The sequence below is a fragment of the Choloepus didactylus genome, chromosome 2, assembly GCF_015220235.1.
Source record: "Choloepus didactylus isolate mChoDid1 chromosome 2, mChoDid1.pri, whole genome shotgun sequence".
In the NCBI taxonomy this organism is placed as follows: domain Eukaryota; kingdom Metazoa; phylum Chordata; class Mammalia; order Pilosa; family Megalonychidae; genus Choloepus; species Choloepus didactylus.
In genome coordinates, this window is record NC_051308.1 from 214,944,780 (window position 1) to 214,960,476 (window position 15,697).

The following is a 15,697-nucleotide window of genomic DNA, read 5'->3' on the forward strand; positions in this document are numbered from 1 at the left end:
ACTCTGCCCACGTGGACGATGAGGAAAGGGAGGAGAAGAGTGGAGAGGAGGCATCACGACCATGAGGATAGGAGGGGGCTCCTCAGGGCCCTGTGGGCCGGACCCTCTGCCCCTTCCAGCTAGGCCCCTGCCCTGGCTTCTCGGCCCTGGAGCCCTCAGGGTGGGGTGAGGCTGGTATTCCAGTCCTGGCCTCAGGAGGGTGCCTGCCCTTGGATGTCCTCAGCCTCCCTGCTGTGGGAAGACTGCCCCACAGGGGTCCCGGGGAGATGAGGCTTTGGCAGGGGCAGGCCTCCCTCTCTCCTGAGCCCACGAGTCAGGATGGTGCCTGGGGCTGAGGGGATGAGAGCCCGACCTACTTCTCCATTTTCTCACTATTTTTCAAAAGGAAAATGACCCACTTTTCAGCCAATCGGACTGGAGCCTGTTCCGAGGCTGATTCCCTGAGCCCCCCTACCCAGGCCTCAGCCTTAGCCACGTGCAGGACCCACTTCCTGAGGGAAGTAGGTGCACAGGTGAAGGGGTCTTTCTCTGCCATTCTGTGCCAGGCTGGGGGGAGGGGCCTGTCCTGGGTGGGGCAGGGGTGCACCAAGGCCCGACTAACCCCACCTCAGCATCCCTTTGGGCAGACACTGCTTCTCTTGGGTGCTATAGTCCTGGGCACCCTAAGTATCCTATCTGCCATCCCCATACACTTCCAGGATGCATTCTGAAGACGGGCAAGAAGGGTTCTGGGTAGGGTGGGAGAGGGGAGCTGTGCTGCTGGTCCTCCCTCACACTCTGTTTTAGTGGGTGGTGGTGGGTTGTTTTCCCAAGCTGTCCCATTTCCATGTGGAAACCACTGGAGAACCAAGATTATTTGTCTGTCTTCTGCCTGCTGCTTGCCAGCCAGAGATCCTCCCAGGACTAGAGGGTTCTGTCTGTACCTTTCTTCCCCAGCCCTTCCTCCTCTCTAGGATATTAGTCTGGGCCTCAGAGCCCCCTCCCTCCCATAGCTATATTGGCCTGGGCTGGTATGGGGGGTGATTAGGGATTTAATTATTTAGTTTCTCCAGCTCAGTAGATTAATTCCATCCATCACAGGCAGGCCGAGCCTTCTTCCCCTCTCAGGGCTGCCTGGCCAACCCCAGAGGGAGGGAGCTTCATTGCTCAGCTGGGCATAGTATTGGATCTGAGAACAATGGATGGGGTTCTCCCTGGAGGAGGGTTTGGATATGTATCATTGAGCAGATATGGGTGCCTAAGTGTTATGAAATGAGCATATGTACCTGTCATATGGGGATAAACATGTGAACATGTATGTGAGGTTTTGTATCTGTGCAAGCTTGGTGTGAATAAACAGGTCTGTGCACATAAGCATCAATGTCCATTTGGTGAAGAAGCACATGTGTATGAACCCTGGGGGAACAAGTATGTATGTATCTGTATACATTATGTGACAATGACTACGTATGTGGGGACAAATATCATGTAAAGTTGTGCATGGGTAAGCTATGTAATTTGCCTCCAGAAGAATATGTATCTATAAACTGGGAACGAGCAGTTTGGGGAGCATGAAAACCCATGTGTGTGGGAGGGATGGCAGGGATGGAGTTTTCCTGAGACTGAGCACGGGGTCAGGGCACAATGGGGTCCTCCTGGTGGCCTCATCATACCATTGTGGTCGGAGAGACATGCTTCTAGTGGTTGAGAGTATTGGGCGTGGCCTCAGACCCGGATTCAAGTCCCTCTTCCCCACCTGTGTGGGCAATTTCTTTATATTCCTAAGCCTCAGTTTCCTCATCTGTACAATGGTACCTCCTGCATAGGATAGTTTAAGGACTAAGTGAGAAAATGCATCTAAAGAACTTAACACAGGCATTCAAGGAGCTAAACCTTAGACTTCAGAGTTGAAAGGCAGCAAAGATCATCTGGTCTGAAATGTGTTCTGCACTTGAATGCTTTCTAGACCATCCTCTGAAGTGGTCCCCCTACCGTTTTTGCTTGCATGCTTCCTGGACAGGACCCTCACGGCTCTTCAGGAAACCCACATCACCCTGGACCAGCTCTGCCTGCTGAGGAGGTCTGGTTTAGCTGCAGGAAATTACTTCCCTTCTGTCTTACTCCATTTCTTCCCCTCTCCGTATGCTTCAGCCCTTCTAAATAGCTCACTCACTGCTTCTGAACTTATGGAGCACCTACTGTAGGCCAGGTCTTATCCATACAGACCTATCCATATAGATCAGATGAATCCCAGACTTTACAGCGCTCACAGCCTGCAAACAAATATTTACCCAATTTGTTGGGTAGAAGTAGGGGACCCAAGAGGAGGGAACAACTGCTGTGCCCAGGGATTGATGGTAAGAGCACTCTTAGGAAAGGGTTCTTGGAAGTGAGGATGCCTGAGTGTTGAAAGAGGACAAAGTCGGGACAGGCCCTCCACACAGATGAATCTCATAGTCTGTGCTGCTTCCTCTCCCCACACTTTCCCTACTGTGGCCCTAGCTCCTGCAAAGCCAGAAATCCAGAGAGGAGAGCAGGGCTCAGACACCCCTGAGGCTTGGGCAGAGCTAGGCAGAATTTCAGCTGGAGCTGAAGGGCGGGAGGTATCACCACGTGAAGCAGGGTGTCAGCCAACTGATGAGGCTTTGTGGGGTCCTGGGTGTACCCAGCCCTGTGCTTGACTCCCCTGTGGGAGAGGCCCAGAAGGATATGGGCTCTGGTATTGGCAGCCCCTATTCCAGCCCACAAGGGAGCTTATGGGATAGTGTGCCAGTCCAGGAGGTAGTGCTAAACCCTGGCCCTGGTTGGGGCCTGACCCCTGGGCCTGGCATGGCTGAGAGGCTCTAGCCCCATGGGCTTGGGCCCTGTTTTCCTCTGGTGACCCAGGCATGCTTGGGTCTTGCAGCATCCTTGAGGCCAGAGAAGCACCGGCTCAAATCTCAGCAAACACACACAAATGAAAGAAGGCTCTAGGGTGCAAAAGCTGGGAGAAACCAACCTGTGGAGACATATATGCATATTGTCTTGGTAGATCAGCTTATTTACTCAAATTTAGGAGGTAGGCATTATTACCCCTATTTTGCAGATGAGAAAATTGAGGCTCAAACAGATTAAACAAATTGCTCATGTTCATGCAGGTAGGCTGTGATGTAGTGGTTTGTGGCAGATGACTGTCTCTCCAACACCCAGCAATGGTTTCCCTGGACTTTCCCTTCTAGATTCCAGAAGAGAGAATACCAGCCCTGGCTACATGGGGGTCTGCCAATCAAGCATCTCTATTTCTCTCAGATGCCACCATCTTTGACCATCAGGACTGCTCTGCTGTCCTTCACATGCTCAGGGTGTGGGCAGTCTTCAAAAGGAGCCCAGGCAAACAAATTTCTAGATGCATGAAACAAATGAGTTTCAGAGTACCCATTTCTGATCCAAACCTGACCCCGATAGGACTACAGCCTCTGCCCAAGGCTGTCTGAGTCGCCTCTCCGAGACCGTTTTCAGATCTGATGCATTTTAGTGATTTCTCTCTAGTTATCTAACCTTGGCATTGTGCTGGACATTTTACATGCATTATCTTATTAATCCTCATGACATCACAATGAGACTGGGACTCCTCTTACCCTCTTTCAAAAGATGAGGAAAGTGAACTTGAGAAAGCTGAAGGAACTTGCCCAGGGTCACATGTCTAGTAACTGGTGGACCTGGGATTTGAACACAAATGAACAGTTTAGCTTGAGGTCCTAAATCCATAGTTTCTCTCAGCAGCTGCCCATGACCAGGGTCCTATAGGAGGGGTTCTGGTCTTGGGAGTCTTTCCTCTTAGCAGGGGGCAGGAATGATACCCTCAAAGAGGCCCCTGGAGACCATCACAAGGGGAAATGTGGACATGGCCTGAGAATCGGTTTGGTTGTCAGAAAGGAGGAGGTAGCTGAGAATGGGCAGAAGCAGTTTGCCAAGGCTGCAATTAGGGGGCATGATGGGGTGAGGCCTGATCAGCATGGGGTGCCATCTGAATTGTGTCTTAAGTTGCCTTTGGCAGACCTGGAGAAGGAGGAGGAAGCCCAGACTTTACTTCTGATGTATCTTAGCCACATGGCCCCAGCTGAGAGAGGAGCTGGGGCCCAGCAAGTCTGAAGGGATCTGCTGGGGGGCTGGGTGGTGGACCCTGCACCCTACTCCTGAAGCTCAGCTACATGGGGGTCTGCCAATCAAGCTTCTCCCGACCCCACTGGCTTGCAAAGGGGCACACCTGCCAATTGAGAGGGGCTAGATAAACAAAATGAGCAGGGTTAGGTTTAGAGGCTGGGCTTCCTATACCAAATCCTTGGGATGCTCTCCAAAGCTGTTAGAGGGAAAGGAGTGGAGGTCCTTTCTGTGGGCTGTTGTGCCAGCAGTAAAGTATATGTGGGTGGCAAGTAAATAATAAGCATATTTTGAGTACCTGTTACATGCTAGGCATTGTTCTAGACACTCAGGATACTGCAGCCTAGTGCTTGCCCTCTTGGAGCTTGTATTCTACTTTGGGGAGACATACTATAAACATGTAACAGACAAAATAATTTCAAAGAGCAATAAGTGCTATGAGGACAATGAAACAGGCTGTTGTGTAGCATACCTGGGGGATGGGCTTGACTTTGGTTAGAGTGAGTGGTCAGGGAAGGCCTCTCTGAGCTGAGACCCAAAAGATGAGAAGGAAAAAGCCACGGAATATCTGGGGCAGAGCGTTCTAGCAGACAGAACATCAAGTGCAAAGCCCCCTGAGGTGGGATTTTCAAAGAGATTATAGTCAATATGGGTTATTCACAGACTGAGCACCATGCTATGGGTCAGAAGATGGATTTAGACTTGGAACTGCCTAAATGTCTTGAGTGTTTGGGGACAGTAAATCCGCTTTTTGGTAAAATTTCTGCCCTAAGTCCCTAGGAGGAGTTAATTACATAAAATAAAGCAATAAAGGTGAATGAATGAGACCCCAACCTCCATGCTTCCATTCTGGTCCTCCTTCCTTTTCTGTTCTCTGGGGGAGACAGAGTAGGAGAAGCAGGTTTTTTTCTGTGGTCCTAAGGACTGGGGATGGGAACAGGGCATGTTAAGTCCAGCAATAAGGCTCGATAGTGGGGTTGAGGGAGGCCAGGGAGGCCAAGCTGCAGGGGTCTTGCCAAGCATAGCTGGGCAAAGCCACCTCCAAGAGGGCAAGCACTAGGCTGCAGTATCCTGGATGCAGGAGGAGGCTAGAGAGGGTGGGGGCAGGGAGTGCTTACATATGGGCATAGGTATACAACCAGGAGTGTGAGTGTGGACTGCAGGTCAGAGGCTCTGCATTAGGGTGTCCAGTGGTCAGTCCTTTCACTGTGGACATACAGCCCCATCCCCAAGCTGCTGTTGAACAGGGTATGGTGGAGAGCTCAGCAGGCAAACAGGCAGAATCCTGGCCATACTGGTTAGTTCAGCACAGTGCAAGGGAATGCGTAGATGAAGCCTGAAATTTTGGGATCCCAGGGGCACACATGGCTCCCCCATAAGCGTGGTGGAACCCAGCCTACAGCAGCAGAATGAATTCTAGACCTCACTTGCTGTATGTTGTGCATTGTCAGAACTGGTGTGGGGATGACCTCAGGAGCTCAATGTGAGGAGATGGGATAGAGCTGACTCCCAGCAAGAAAGCAACTGTACCCCTTCACTGCTATCTAGACCATCAAGTCCAGCTTGTAGACTTCCCAGGTAGCTTCCTGAGGGAGGAGTGAATCAGACATTTGATTTTGGAAATCTTTATCTTTGCATCACTTCTTATCAACCTCTGAGATACTGGCCTTTGTCAAACACACCTGCATCCTTGGCTACCCAGATGCAGACAGTCTTGAGTAAGAGATTTCCCCAGCAGAGAACCTTTGGTCTTCTACGACTGGCCCAGAGAGATTGAGTGACCTACACTAGGTCACACTGTAAACTGATGGAGGAAGAAATAAAAAGTACAAATAAAAATAGCTAACTTTAATGAGTATTTAGCATTTGTCAAGTATGGTGGTAAGGGATTTTTATGCTTTACCTTGTTAACCATCACATCATTAATGCCTTTATTGTGACTCTAATATTATTCCCATTTTACAGTAAGAAAGTAGGGTAAGAGAGGCGAATCACCTGCCCAAGTATACACAGCTAATAACTGAGTGAAGAGGGATAGCCTGACAACAGAATCCACACTGATAACTGCTCTGATCCAGAGAGTTTGCAAGTTACCCAGGTCTTAGGAAGGAAAATCAACTGATTTGGTTGGGCGCTGGGGGAAAGGAAGAGAAAACACTCCTGCAGTCCTCTTCCTTCCCTCATTTTCCATTCTTTTTCTGGAAGGTAATTGCTTGGGGCAGTGACAACCTCCTGGCGAATTACACAGCTGGTTTCCCAGTGAGATTTGTAACAACAACTCTGCCAGCCTGGCAGCCCCGAGCAAGTTCCGGTTTAAGAAACTAATTGCTGGATTGTGTCGTTGGTGCTAAATTGGGTAATTTCTTGGTGACGGTATGTGTGCCACTTCTTCCATTCCCAGATAGATTCAAGCTACATCAGAGAAGAATTTGTCATCCATGGCACCTTCCCAGACTCCTTTGCTCCCCACTTTCCAGCCAGCCACAGGCGATTGCTAAAGCCACTGCTTCCCTCGTCTAGAGGTTCACATAGGCATCCCTCTCTGTGTCCTGAGACAGTAGATGGGTGACTTGAAGCAGAAAAGTAGGGAAAATAACACCCAGCACCCAAAATTGAGTTGCCATATGACTTCAAGAAGCTTCCTTTATTTTGTACTTATCTGACCTTGACCTTGAAATAAACTCGGTGCCCAATACCTATCGGAAAAGGCTAAACCACTCTCTGGTTAGCTCTGGAGTGTGTGGTATCTGAGAGGCCTTTTTTGTTTACTTTTTTTTTTTTAACAGATTCATTTTCACAGCCATGTTTATCTCAGAATGGTGTTAAATAAGTTTGATTTCTCTGAGCTAAGAGCACAGGTAGGAGAAAAGCTGAGGCCTTGGTGAGGCAGCACTGAGTTTGAATCCTGTCTTTGCCACCAGCTCTTGGGCAAGTTGATTACTTCTCTAAGCCTTGGTTTCTTCATCTGTAAGTTGGGTGGGGAAGATAATACATCCTTTGACGTAGTTGTGGAAATCAAATAATATACCATAAACAGAAGCATCTTGTTCTTTGTAGGTTCACATTCACTCACCAAACACCTGCTGTATGCTAAACCTTGCTCCAGGGTTTAGAGATAATGCAGTGAAGAAGACGAATAAAATCCCTGCTTTTGCATGGAGCTTACATTCCAGTGAGAAAGACGGACAACCTCAGAATTGCCCAGATTTAAAATGGTAACAGTAATAAGAGCTATACAGGTACATGGTGCCTCGAGAGCAAATAGCAGGGGGATCTGACCTAGTCAGGGAGGTCAGAGAAAGTTTCCCGGAGAAAGTGACAACTGGGCTGAGATCTGAAGGGCGTGTGGGAGTTAACTAGGCAGAAGTGGGCGGGAAAGGCGTTCTGGACAGGCAAAATAGGTCCCATGATGTAAGGGAGCAGGGGACTGGAAAAAGACTGGCCTGGCTGAAGCAGAGAGAGCAAGGGGAGCCTGTTGGGAGAGGCTGTTGGAAAAGTGGAAGAGCCAGACCTCTCAGGCCTTGTGGAACAGGTTAAGGTGTTTTATCCTAAGAACATCAATAAGTCAATGAAGAGTTTTAAGCAGAGAAGTGACATGATCGTATTTGTGTTTCCAAATGATCATTTGGATTAGAGCAGGGTAAGGATGGAAGCAAAGAGACCAGTTAGGAGGCTCTTGCAGAAGTTGAGGTCACATATGATAGGTACTCTGAGGTGGTTGGATTAGTTAGCAAGGATTTTTGTTGGAAATACAGAAATCTGGCTGACAGTGGTTTCAATAAAGAGGAGTTTATTCCTTATCACATACAGGCCTGGAGGAAGGCAAATGCTTGTGTTGGTTCCATGGCCATACAATGCCAGGACTAGCATCTCTGCAGTTCTCTAGGCCTTTCTCTAATGATGGCAAGAGAGCTGCCATAGTTCCAGTTATCATGATTGTATTCAAGTCAAGAAGAAAGAGAGGAGGGATGGCATTTGCAACCTCCACCCCTTTTATCACGAAGGCAAAATATTTCCCAAACACCCTAATCAGACTTTTATGTATATCTTATTAGCCAAAATGGAATCATGTGGCTTCTAGCTACAGGCAAGGCTGGGAAAGGGAAAAGGAGGTTGGGAATGTGTTTTAGCTAGTCATCCAACTGTGATTTGGTACATATGGAAATAAATGGGCCGTCTGAGATATTTTTAGGGGGCAAGCTCTTTAGGACTTGGTGATGGATTGAATTATTAGCCCTCCTCACTTGCTTTTCCCTCCCATTGATTATTTTTAGTAGGGGCAGGGTATGTGTGTGTGAAGGAAGGTGATCCTAAAACATAATATATAGGAGAAATCCAGGCATTGATTAAATCTTTTCTGTAGGAAATCCATAAATTGGATATCCACTTCCCTCAGTAATTTGGATTTGATTGTATTGTCTACTATTTGGACATTGTGGATTTTGGAAATCCAAAATAAAGGCTTCATGTGGAGCATTACCTTGTGTAATCTTTAGTGTTTATAAAGTGATTTCATATGCGTTGTATCATTCGATAGTCATTAGAATCCTGGGAGCTAGGTGAGCTGGTATCATTAGAGAAGTTAGCTCCTTGTCCAGTGTTACACCTTCTGATCTGAGACTTTTGCTTTCTCCAGTAGATAATGCTGTCTTATAGACGTGGGGTCCCACGGTAAGGGATTCTGAGGGTGGTTTGCCTGGAGAGGGGCAATTCCATGGACCCAGATCCACTAAGACTAGAGCTGGAAGAACATGGATTAATGCTAAGGAGAAGGAAGTGTGATAAGATCTTGAAAGCTCAGCAGCTTGGCAGCAGCACCTGTGCAGAAGTTGGGACAAGGTGGGGGATACTGGACTGCCCATCATTGGAGAGCTCACTGTGAGGCTCCAGCTTGATGTGTCCTCAAACAAAGCAAGTGGGCTGGTCTGGGCTTCTGCCAAAGTGGCCCTTATTTGTGGTGAGTCCCAGAACCAGTCCTGCCTGGGACAGGAGGAGGAAGAGCAAGCCAAGGAGGAAGGACCAGGGTAGCAAAGCTTCTTCCCAAGGCAAGGGTATGCTGCCAGGTGCTTTTCCAGTGGCTGCTGGAGAGGCCACCTTGGTCTGAAGTCACCTCTGATTCCCCAGGCAAGGGCACTGGAGGAGAATTGTCACCTAAAGCCAGGCAGTTGGAATCTGTGAGGTGAACCCAGTGTCCCTTCAGGCAAGATAACTAGCAGCTTCTCTGGTGCAGGTCACAGGGTGGGCATGTCTAACCCTCACCGCTATGCAGATTACCAAGAGACTCCACAATCTTCATTATCTCACATCTCTCAGGGTCAGGAAGTTCTTTCTGCTTTCTGACTGCCTCTCTCCCACTACTATTTATCATACCTGCAAAGCTGGTTCTTCCTGACATCCTGTGTCTAATAATGGTATCATTAATCTTCCAGTCATGGTTGTTGAAACCTTCAGAGTTGTCTTCCTTTCTAACTTTTTCCCTGCCTCCTCTTCCCAGTATTTGCCAAATTCTAACTGCTGAAACTCTCCCAGCCCACCCCTCAGAATTTCTTAGCACCTCTTTGTGCCTGCTGTTTCCTCCACTGGGAATTGTCCCCTCCCCCTGCTACCTTTATGTGCAGAACACACTATCATTTATCACTCCATCTCAAATATCCTCTCCTCCAGGAAGCATTCCTTGATTTCTCTTTATTGAATATGATCTTGTGTACATTTGAACTAGCATAGTACTTTGGTACCTCTTTCAAGCATGGTCATTATTTCTTCTACTTAGTAAACATTTATTAAGGATCTTCTCTGGACAAAGGCCTGAATGAGGTGCTGAAGATCCAGGGAAGGACTCTGAAACAGACCATTTCAATGCTGAAATGGAAACTGAAACAGACCACTTCAATGCAGTGTGATAGCTGCTTTCATTGGGGTGTGGTGTGCGGTGGGAGAGAACGCAGGGTGTTATGGAAGCCCAACAGAGAGGCATAACCTAGAGTAAGAGTCCAGAAAGTATTTGAGGGAAGGTGAAGCTTAATATGAGTAAGTGTTAACCAAGGGAAAGGTATGGGGGTGGGTGAAAGGAGATTCTAGGAGAAAGGAACAGCTGTGCAAAAATACAGGGGCCTAAAACAACTCTGTCATGTAAGAGGTTGTTCCCATTAGACTATAAGTCCCTTGAAGACAGAAGTCACACTTAAATCACCTCTATACACTACTCACTCAAAGCCTTGTTTATGATAGCTGCTCAAAAAATGTTTGTGGAATGGAATGATATTTGAGGGTGATGAAAATGCAATGGCTCAGCACCATGGACAGATCACACAGACACCTGCAGTTGGAGGTAGTCCAACCTGTAGGCTCATTTGCATGTATTTGCATAATGAAGCCAACTTCATTTCCCTGGGGGTCCAAAGGCTCTGCATCAAGAGGGATCCAATCAGTCCTGGTTTGGGGGGCTGGGAAGGGCCCAAGATTCGTTCTCTGAGGACTGTGGAAGAACCTTTGCTTACCATCCTTTTCTTTTCTGTCAGGAGCCAGTGGTCCTGAGCCTTCTGAAATTAGGATTCTGCCTGGTGGTGGGGACCCTGATACTAAGGATGGGACACCCCGGATGGTGAGTGGTAGGAAAGTCTGGGAGATGGGGATTAGATTCAGGGTCTCAAGTAAAAACAACTCAGTATTTGAATCTCAATTCAAAGTGACTCACTCACTTATGGGCTTTGTGACCTTACCATTTTAAGCCTTAATTTTCTCATGGGTAAAAAGTGGATAATACTTATATTCCATGATTTTGGAGGGGTTAGAGAATATTAGGTATGCATAGTACCGAGTACATAGCAAGTGCTCGGGAAATATTAAGAGTTGAGCAGGATCTGGAAGATGCCTGAAACAGGGCGGGTATGGGGAGGTGGTGGTGGGGAGGAAGGGAGGATGGGAGGATGAGTCGAGTCTCAGAGGTGCTGTTGTCTGGAGACTTTGAGGCTGCCATCCCCTCCTAATCAGCAGATGGCCCAGGAACCTGGTCGGAGATGAGGGAGGGAGCTGTCTGCCAGCTCCTCAGTCCCTGTCCTTCCTGCTGACACCCCCTCCTGCTGTAGCTCCTGTCCTGGCAGCTCATGGAGCCCTGATTGGTGGCAGCTCTTGCTGAGAGCTGACCTCTCTGTCCTGTAGCCTTGGCAAGCCTGGAATGGGGACCAGAGTACTGATTTCAAAGCTCTCTCTCCATTACCTCCTTGCCCTTCCACCTCACTATTCCTGGGAGATGGGGATTCCTGCTTCTAATCCCAGATTAGGATTCTAATGCTGCCTCATATAGCCAGCTTTCTCCTGCTTTATGGTTTTTCCTCCCTCCACGACTTCCCTCCAGGGAGAAGTGAATTTTTCCAAGGCAGCGTTGGGGTGGGGGTGGGTGGAGGTGAAAGGTAAAAGGGCAAGTTTCATTGGGGGAATGTTTGGAACCCAGAGGAGGAGTTATTTCAGGCTTTTCTTCCTAGTTCAGTACTGGAAGAAGGAAGAGTGAGCCTGCAGCCAGAAGGAAGGAACAGGGTGTGGAAGGAAGGACAGGGATTTTCCTGCTGAATAGTCCTGGATATGCGGATTTAGGTCCAGTGTTCTCTTTGGTCATGGATGGCTTGTGGGAGCTGTGACCCCAAGTTCTGGCTCTTTGCAGCAGTGCGAATGGCAGGAGAGGTGGGGTAGGGAATGGACAGAAAGCTAATTCACCTAATGACTAGTTTCTTTGAATATTTTTGTATCTGTTTGGGTATCACTTCAATTTTGGTAATCTAAGAATTGTTAAAAACCCATTTGGTGGAGGGCATTTCCTCTTGTGAATAACTATTCACCAAATTTGCAGCATTTGATGAATGATGGAATTATTTTGTGCCTCTGTGAGTCTCTCTTTCTGTTATGACAATTTTAAGGACTTCTTGGTCCATTTGTGGAAAGATGATAACAATTAATCGCAATAAATTGACATGCATTACCTAAAGGTATACAATAATGCCTTATAAAAGATGTTTCTAGATGAAGTGGTCTGTTGCTCAGTCCAAATCCCTTTTCTCCCTGTTTTCCCAGGAGGTTTCTGGGGCCTGGCCCCCAACATTATGAAGAGCCTTTGCTGAGGCCATGAGGGGTTACCATGGCAACAGAGGCAGCCATCCCCGCCCAGCCCGCTTTGCTGACCAGCAGCATATGGACGTGGGCCCAGCTGTCAGGGCCCCGTACCTGCTGGGCTCCGGGGAGGCCTTCTCCACCGAGCCCCGCTTCTGTGCCCCGAGAGCTGGCCCGGGACACCTTTCTCCTGAAGGGCCCCTGAGCCTGAGTGAGGGGCCATCAGTTGGCCCTGAGGGAGGGCCAGGGGGGCCTGGGGTTGGGGGGGGTAGCAGCACCTTCCCCAGGATGTACCCTGGCCAGGGCCCCTTTGACACCTGTGAAGACTGTATAGGCCACCCACAGGGTAAGGGTGCCCCCCGCCTGCCTCCCACACTCCTGGACCAGTTTGAAAAGCAATTGCCAGTTCAACAAGATGGCTTCCACACCCTACCGTACCAGCGAGGTCCAGCAGGGGCTGGGCCTGGGCCAGCGCCAGCGCCAGGGTCTGGCACTGCCCCAGAGCCCCGCAGCGAGAGCCCCAGCCGCATCCGGCACCTGGTTCACTCTGTGCAGAAGCTTTTTGCCAAGTCCCACTCTTTGGAGGCACCAGGGAAGCGGGACTATAATGGGCCCAAGGCTGAAGGAAGAGGTGGCTCTGGGGGAGACATCTACCCTGGCCCAGGCTCTGGAGGCCCCCATACCTCCCACCACCACCATCACCACCACCATCATCACCACCACCACCAGTCCCGGCACGGCAAGAGGAGCAAGAGCAAGGACCGCAAGGGGGACGGGCGGCACCAGGCCAAGGCCGCAGGTTGGTGGAGCTCCGATGACAACTTGGACAGTGATAGCGGCTTCCTGGCGAGTGGACGGCCTCCTGGGGAGCCTGGTGGTCCCTTCTGCCTGGAGGGTCCAGATGGGTCCTACCGAGACTTGAGCTTCAAAGGGCGCTCAGGCGGGTCAGAAGGCCGCTGTCTTGCCTGCACTGGCATGTCCATGTCACTGGATGGACAATCGGTCAAGCGAAGTGCCTGGCATACCATGATGGTCAGCCAGGGCCGGGATGGATACCCAGGGGCTGGGCCAGGCAAGGGGCTCCTGGGTCCAGAGACCAAGGCCAAAGCCAGGACTTATCACTATCTGCAGGTGAGGCTTTGGTGGGGCTGGGGGAACAGGGTCCTTGGCCCTCACTGTCCTTGTCACCAGGGAGCAGTGGGAAGGGTTGGGTGGGAGGAGGCCCTGGATATAGGAAGGCTCTGCATTGCTTCACTGTGACACCCTGAGAAAAGTTCTTCCTCTTTTGGGACCTCAGTTTCCTCATTTATGCAATGGAGGAGGCCTCCTCTTCTGACATTGGTCAGTGCCAGGAAGACTTCCCTTTGACTCACTGTTTGGACAGTCTGTGCTGGTCTGTCTTATGGGGATGGAGGGAGAATGAGGTTGAGGGTAACCAGTAAGTAGACAGGACAGCTTCCCTTGAGACTGGAGGTTGGCAATTAGAAAGCAGTTCTCCTGCCCCAAGCCCTTCTCTAGGGCTCTTTTTGCTCAAATCTGGGAGGTTCAGATGTTGTTTGAATATGAGGGTCAGTTATTTCCAGAAGGTGCCTCTGTTGGAGTTTGTCATCCTGGAGTACCTATGTTGGAACAGCCCATGAGGCTGTAGGGGAGATCTGAGAGACCTGTCCTGTGGATCTTCTTGGGCTTGGGGACACACTGAAACCTCAGCCCCAAATATAGTGCCTGGGTAAGACCTCCTAGGGATGGATGGAATGCTGTCCCTATCTTGTCCCACTACCTCTGTTGTGTCTGTAGGTGAGGTTAGGAGCTCAGACCCCTTTTTCTTATGGAGCTTTCATCCCAACTCATCCATCCCAACTGTCCCCTCTCCATCTTCTTATTGAGGTTGGGTCAGGGGCTCTTCTTACCATCAGTTTTCTTCCTCTCTGCCTCAGGCCACTCATGTTCCCTGGCATGTTTTCTTGTGCCCTCCCATAGTTTTAGGAGGAAAGTCAATACAAGTTCTGGAGGTTCAGAAGACCTAGGGATATCACTAAAATCCACATTCCATGTAGTTAATCCACATTCATGCATTCAGTGTGCATTTCCTGGGTGCTGTGGATACAAAAACGAAAACAAAGATGCTGCTCGTGTGGCATTTAGAGGCAGATAGTCAAGTAAACAGAATACAGCATGAGGCTGCAACAGGAGAGATCCCTTGGTCAGTGTGGGAGCACAGAGGAGGCACAGCACCCACCTGGGGTGAAGGTGGCCAATGGGGGAGTGGTGGGTTAGGAATGGCTTCTAGGAGGGCTGTCCCCTGAGCTGAATCTCAGTGGAGGAGTTGGAGTTAGTCAGTGCAGAAGTGGATTAAGGATGTTCTGAGAAGAGAAGACAGCATGTTCAAAGCTATGGTGAATCAAGATTGCATGTGCCTGTTGCTCTCTTTTGGGTGTCACTGGCCTTGTTGGTAAGTTGTTCTCATGCTAGGGCTCTCCTGTGGGTAACTCATGAAAGCCCAAGGGAGCAAATAGGGCCACAGTGAAAAATGGGAGGGGGTGGCAGACAGAAGGGAGGATGGAGACTTTTGGGATTCAGGATGTTGGGTTGGCCTTGGATTGTCACTCCGTGGCTGGGAATTGAAAGGTCCATCTGAAAGGGCCAGGGGATGGACCACCCACTCCTCTACCCCCATAACTGAGCCCTTTCCATCCTGGAGCCTTGCTGCCACTCTGCTGCTCCCGGCTGCTTCTCCAGGGCAGCCCTGACCTCCCTGGGGGCTTCCTTTTCAACATGCACCTCACAGTGTCCTGCAGAGGAGCAGGAGCTCTGCAGTGGCTGTGGAGTGGGGATCCTGCAGTGTGGCAGAGCATGCCCCAGCTGTCCCATCTGCTGGCCATGCCTCTCCATCTGCTTTGTGACTCCTCTCTGTAGAGTACAGGGATGGGGAATGATCCATCCAGGGTCTGGGGTTCCAGTGCATTTCAGGACTGGGAGATCTGGGCCTATATTGGGGAGGCAAGGGACTGCAGGAACCCGCCAGACAGCCTCCTGCTCCCTGCAGCAGGGGGAACTGGTTCTGTAAGACTAGCCCTCCTTGTTGGATTCCCAACCCTTTTGTTGAGACTCTGCTTCACTCACTGCAGTTCAGCCCTCAACCCTCTTCCAGAATCCTCATTTCCACCTCCAGCCTTTGTTCCTTCATGGAGCCCTGTTCCTCTTTCCATGTCCTTGTCGTCTCCCTGGGCTTTTGTCTTCTGGCTGAGTCTTGTCCCTCACTCTGGGTTCCTTTACAAAATACACTTGTAAAGAACAGGGTACATGGGGTAAGGATACATGGGGTAAGGATGGGATCTCTCAGGGGATCAGGGCTGAGGGTGGGCATAAAGGTTTAGGGAGGGGTGGAGGCTCTGGGGATGGGGCTAGGTGATGGGACAGAGATCATTATGAGAATGGGGATCCAGATAGGATGAGCTTTTATAAAGGGACCCCATAG

The 15,697-nt window shown here is 49.8% G+C and overlaps 1 protein-coding gene across 5 annotated transcripts in view; it reads left to right on the forward strand.

The window, feature by feature from the left end:
• The window catches only part of DLGAP3 (DLG associated protein 3), a 57,572-nt gene that overhangs the window by 10,516 nt on the left and 31,359 nt on the right, over nt 1-15,697 (forward strand). For 4 of the 5 annotated variants that reach the window (XM_037827781.1, XM_037827780.1, XM_037827779.1 and 1 more), the window contains 2 exons: nt 10,638-10,720; nt 12,184-13,350. In XM_037827781.1, the coding sequence (XP_037683709.1) occupies nt 12,235-13,350 (1,116 nt within the window). In that variant the 5' untranslated portion in view covers nt 10,638-10,720; nt 12,184-12,234. Of the gene's footprint in view, nt 1-10,637; nt 10,721-12,183; nt 13,351-15,697 lie in introns of those variants that run through there. The other variant, XM_037827782.1, reaches the window with a different exon arrangement.